The 5,610-nt window shown below is 33.2% G+C and overlaps 1 protein-coding gene across 1 annotated transcript; it reads right to left on the bottom strand.

The window, feature by feature from the left end:
- Positions 1-1,151: 1,151 nt before the first annotated feature.
- LOC114311438 (glyceraldehyde-3-phosphate dehydrogenase GAPC2, cytosolic) lies at positions 1,152-5,018 on the bottom strand. The gene is made up of 12 exons (XM_028257575.2): positions 4,710-5,018; positions 4,584-4,616; positions 4,389-4,489; positions 4,178-4,293; positions 3,972-4,071; positions 2,781-2,927; positions 2,619-2,679; positions 2,412-2,509; positions 2,052-2,194; positions 1,818-1,901; positions 1,566-1,655; positions 1,152-1,446 (listed from the first exon to the last, which is right to left on the bottom strand). Exons 1-12 carry the CDS (start codon positions 4,831-4,833, stop codon positions 1,395-1,397), a joined length of 1,149 nt encoding a protein of 382 aa, XP_028113376.2. The 5' UTR covers positions 4,834-5,018; the 3' UTR covers positions 1,152-1,394.
- Between the last annotated feature and the right edge of the window lie 592 nt (positions 5,019-5,610).

The following is a 5,610-nucleotide window of genomic DNA, read 5'->3' as shown; positions in this document are numbered from 1 at the left end:
CAGATTTTTCTTTTAGATTCGTCATTTTGTAGTGGCTCCATTCAGTCGTTGTTGTCACTGTTGATGAAGATTGGGATGACGGAGAGAAAGAGGGAGGAAGAGAGAAGACGAAGAGAGTAATAGGGGGTTCGGGGTTGGGTCTCCGGCAAGAGTTGGGCTCCGATAGGAATTTAAGAAGAGCACAGGAATAAGCTCCAATGGAGAGAGAGAGAGAGAGAGAGAGAGATATAGAGAGGGAGAGAGAGAGGGGCCTGCGCTCAAATTTTGAAATTTGGAAGAGAGAGACAGATTTTGAGATGAGAGGTGTAGATGTGAGAGAGATTTTGGAACTTACATTTTGAACCATCAAATCTTGATGTTAATTGATCTCAACCATTGAAATGTCTAAATAGGACAAATGAAAGTAAGATATTTTCAGCCATTGAATTTAATCCATCTAACAGTTCATATGTTGACACATATACATTTTGAGACATTGAAGGCTTGTTATATAAATATTATATATAAAGCATTAGATAAAACATACATTTTGTTTAGTGCGAGCGTAGTCATTTAAAAAAAAATGCCACTCACTGATTGCAAGATTCTATTAACTGCAGAATAATTATTTTTTTTATATAAAGTTTATCCACTTCATTGTAAATTTTGTCACTTTTTTTAAAAAAAATTCTTCTTTAATAATATCCTCCACATTCAATTGTGGTCACATACCCATCCAAAACACACATTCAAAAGACAAATAGTCATATCTTACACAGTTAGACTTGCTCATTAATCCATCCTTCTATTCAAATACAAAATTATAAACATATCGCCTTTACATAATATTGAATCATACACCCATTTAGTGTACACACTATCACATTTTTAAAAAAAAAAAAGGCCACCCACCCTTTAAACAAAGGTAAGCAGCAGGTAGTCTTTGACATCCCACGAATAGGGACTTAACCTCTTTGATGATCCTCCAGCTGAACATATAGATAAATAAATTCACAAAATCTCACAAACAAATGGGGAAAAATTCAATCTAATTCCAAGCCCCTCAAAGCCATATATGGTGGTGAAGATCAAGGAATAACATTAATTTTATAGAGAGCAAAGCTTAAAATATTTGCAAAAAAATAACAATTATAAGTAAAAACACTTCAATATATTAAGCCAAATTATCATATATTTGAAAATTTTCCACTAATTTTCCTCTGGGCGCAAGAAGAAACAGGGATAACCCAAACACTCAGACAAGTAAACCACCAAAACAAGGCCAAAATTCCATGGCATCAGATACAGAAATCACACCATAATATAAGGGTTACAAATTTATTCCAAACTAGAACCTCAGATAGCTAAAAACTCCAAGAAAAAAAACAAAAGGCGCCCTGTATCTTCTTATAGGATTAGCATTCAGCAACAGAGGCCATGTGAACGATCAAGTCAACCACGCGTGAACTGCAAAAGCATAAAAGATTCTGTTAATTCAAGTAGTATGCGCAAAAAGAGAGGTATTTGCCACAACAGAAGAAAATTATAATGAAAATGAAACATAAAACGAAAAGACTGAAATTTACCTGTAACCCCATTCGTTGTCGTACCAAGCGACAAGTTTCACAAAATAGTCATTCAAAGCAATCCCAGCCTTGGCATCAAAGATGCTTGACCTGCATAAAACACAATATTCAACAACAATTGTCATTTGGTAACAATTCCATTTCCTATCCTATTTTCTGTTTTTTGTTTTCATATTTCAAATTCATGACATTTTACTGTTAAGTAACACAATCAGCTAGAGTATTAAGATGGTAAATAGTATAACAATCTACCTGCTGTCACCTATGAAGTCAGTGGAGACCACATCATCTTCGGTGAACCCCAAAATACCCTTGAGTTTGCCCTCAGATTCCTCCCTGAAATTAACCAAGAAAGAATAAAAGACCTCATCACACGCTAATCAAGAGTTGGCAGCCAAAGAAATTTCATACAACTTTGCAAATCTCAATTTGCCAATCTAATATACTGCATAATGAGGTGAATTTGAAGGAAATCTGAATACTCACTTGATAGCATCTTTGATTTGCTGGTATGTAGCCGCCTTCTCAAGTCTCACAGTGAGGTCCACAACTGAAACATCAACAGTTGGAACTCTGAAGGACATTCCGGTCAGCTTACCATTCAATGATGGCAAAACTTTTCCAACTGCCTGTAAAATTAGGGACAACATAAGCAAATCAATCCAAAAGCTTAACACCACAAGACCACGAAACATATACTATTAGGAGTAAACTACAACTAACAAAATACAAAGTTCCCATCCAAGACAATGTCAAGGAATCAAACTGTATCAAATCAAATCAAATCAAATACAGGCAACAATTGTTACATCCACCAACAGTATCGTTGCATAATTCAATAACTACCTTGGCAGCTCCAGTGCTGCTGGGAATAATGTTAAAGGAAGCAGCTCTTCCACCTCTCCAGTCCTTGCTTGATGGCCCGTCAACAGTCTTTTGGGTGGCTGCATAACAATTCAACAGAAAACACATTAAGATCAACATCCCAATTCATAATTCAAAGCAGAAACATAACCAATTAACCGCGAAAACAACCAAACAGCCACCACTAACCGGTAATGGCATGAACAGCGCTCATAAGACCCTCAACAATGCCAAACCTATCATTAATAACCTGCAATTTTTTCGTACAAGAAGAATTTTAAGCCAAGCAATGTACTAATTTCAACTAAGGCAACAATTCTGGGAAGTTCTAGTTAGGTGTCAATGAAAAACCTTGGCCAGAGGAGCAAGGCAGTTGGTGGTGCAGCTAGCATTGGAGACAATGTCAAGATCGGATGTGTATTCATTCTCATTAACACCCACAACGAACATAGGTGCATCCTTGCTTGGGGCAGAAATGATCACCTTCTTTGCCCCACCCTGATCACACAAAGCAATTAAACAGAGCCCATTCACAACAGATAACAATCAAAACCTATCATAAACCCGAACAAATGAAATTTTAACTCTAATACAATTACAAGATAATGAAGAAGTTTGATCTATTTAACATTGATTGAGAGTATTATATTGGAATCAAACTGACCATAGAACATTGTATGCAGACGACTAAATCAACCCGACTAAACAATCTAACTGATGTGCAAAAATCAACAACAATGATAGAGATAGTGTTACATTCAACTCAAACTTCAATGATCATTGTATGCAGACAACTAAATCAACCCGATTAAGACCATCACCAACACATAAGCAAATGTATCACCAAATTTGAATTTGGTGAAAAAATACAATTTTTTTGGTTCTAACGATTTTATCAAACTGATATCAAATTGAGAACCCCAAATTTTCACCAAACTGAAGATGTGTTGCACCTTACACCAAATTACTGTGCGTAGCCATTGAGAGTGGACCCACCGGACGACGTCCGGCCGGACCCGGATGACCAGCTCAAGCAAAATTTTGTGAAAATTTTACATTAGGAGGTCGACCCCCCAGTCGACCACCTCTTTGTTTTCTCAGTTAAAAAAAATAGGGAACCGGTAGTTTGATGAAAAGCCAAATTTCTCTGTTGGAGTAGGCGATATCAAATAGAGGAAATTGTCTTTTTTTTTGCTCAGATTTGATGAAAAATCTGATGAACGATTGGAGATGCTCTAAGCAATCTAACTGATGTACAAAAATCAACAACAATAATAGAGAATAGTGTTATACTTAATTCAAGCTTTGATCACTGATCTTTGTATGCAGACAACCAAATCAACACATTTATAAAATCTAACTGATGCATAAAAATCAACAACAATGACAGAGACAATAGTGTTATATTCGATTCAAACTTTGATCACAGATCAATAATGCAGACAACTAAATCAACCCAATTATACATATCAAAAATATTTGCATCAGACCAAAAAAATATTAAAAAAAAAACAAAAAATCAAATGGGAAATTAAATCAAACCTTCAAGTGGGCAGCAGCCTTTTCCTTATCAGTGAAAACTCCAGTAGACTCCACAACGAAATCGGCTCCGGTTTCGCCCCATGGGATTTCATCAGGGTTCCTAAAAATACACACAAAAAAAAAAAAAAAATTTAAAACTTTTCATTTAAATATACTCTGATTCAAAAAAATTGCAACGGAATTGAGAGAATAAAGGGCATAATTACCTGACTCCGAAAACAGCGACTTGTTTCTCGCCAAAGAGAAGGGTTTTTGAGTCCTTGACCTTGACATCATGATGCTTCCATTGTCCATGAACACTGTCGTACTTGAACATGTATGTCTTCACAACACATCACAGATTCACAATGATTAGTTTCAAACCCAAAAAACAAAAACAAAAACAAAAAGCCAGATCAAATGTATACATATATATACCATGTAATCAGTGGTGATGAATGGATCGTTAACAGCAACCAGTTCAACATCGTTTCTCTGGAGAGCAACTCTGGCAACTAAACGACCGATCCTTCCGAATCCTAAAAGATTGAAAGATTTCAAGTTATAAAAGAAAAAAAAAGCAGACTTAGCTAGAAATTGGAATTAAAATTCAAAAAAAAAAAAAAAAAGTACCATTGATTCCGATCTTGATCTTCTTATCAGAACCTATAAATTAACCAAAACAAACAATGATTAGGGACCAAGAAAACAAATGAATAGACCCCCCAAAAAATATACACAGAGAAGGGTGATTTTTACCCATGAATAATAGTTGGAGAGAGATAGAGATAGAGATAGAGATAGAGAGAGAGAGAGAACAGGGTTTTAGAGAGAGAGAGAGAGTAGTGAGGAGAGATAGTGATTGGGTTTCATTTAAAGGCATTTCTGAGTGAGAGGTAATTAAACTTTTTTGAACACAGAGGTAATTAAACTAGCCAGCTGATTTGTAGTAGATTTCGGAGAATATGATATATATTAGTAATTTTTTTTTGATTTTTTAGTTAAAATATAATATAAAAAAATTAGTATATTTAAAATATATTTTCAATTTTTTATAGATAAAAAATAATTTTTAGTTATAAATTAGTAGATAAAAAATAATAAAATTTAAAATATATTTTTAATTTTTTTATAAAAAATTAGTAGATAAAAAATAATTTTTTTGACTTTTTAGTATAAGTTATAAATTTTTTAATTTTTTTTAATAATTTTTTAATTTTTAAGTTAAAATTTTCACATGTCAAATAAAATCTTCATTTTATTATTGCGAGAGATTATCGTTAAAAATTAATTAGACCCCTATATTTTTAGTTATATCACTTTTACACATCTCTACTCTTATGATTGATTCAATACAATTTTTACTGCCATAGTTATTTATATTTAAATAAAATCTCTATTTTGACGCTAGTTTATCATCGGCTAAAAAAATTTTTTAGCTGTTATTAGACACAACAAAATTAACATGGGCACACCTACTTTTTATTCTCGGATTACATATTTATTCAGAGTTTAATTGATTTTTGAAAGATAAATCAAAGATTAAAGTGAAAATTATTTGTTTGATTCTAATGATAAGAGTCACATTGTTTTAAATTAAAACAAATGTAAAATTAATATAATTAAAAGAATAAAAATCAAATTAATATTTAAGAGAGAA

This window comes from Camellia sinensis, chromosome 5, assembly GCF_055761805.1.
Source record: "Camellia sinensis isolate YWXY chromosome 5, ASM5576180v1, whole genome shotgun sequence".
Taxonomy (NCBI): Eukaryota; Viridiplantae; Streptophyta; class Magnoliopsida; order Ericales; family Theaceae; genus Camellia; species Camellia sinensis.
This window is presented reverse-complemented; position numbering and strand designations above follow the sequence as displayed.

Coding starts and splice junctions, on each gene's coding strand:
- LOC114311438 (XM_028257575.2), bottom strand. CDS start 4,833: ATGCCTTTAAATGAAACCCAATCACTATCTCTCCTCACTACTCTCTCT. Junction 2,680..2,780: donor GCCTTGCTCCTCTGGCCAAG/GTTTTTCATTGA, acceptor AAAAAATTGCAG/GTTATTAATGATAGGTTTGG. Junction 2,510..2,618: donor CGCTGTTCATGCCATTACCG/GTTAGTGGTGGC, acceptor ATTGTTATGCAG/CCACCCAAAAGACTGTTGAC.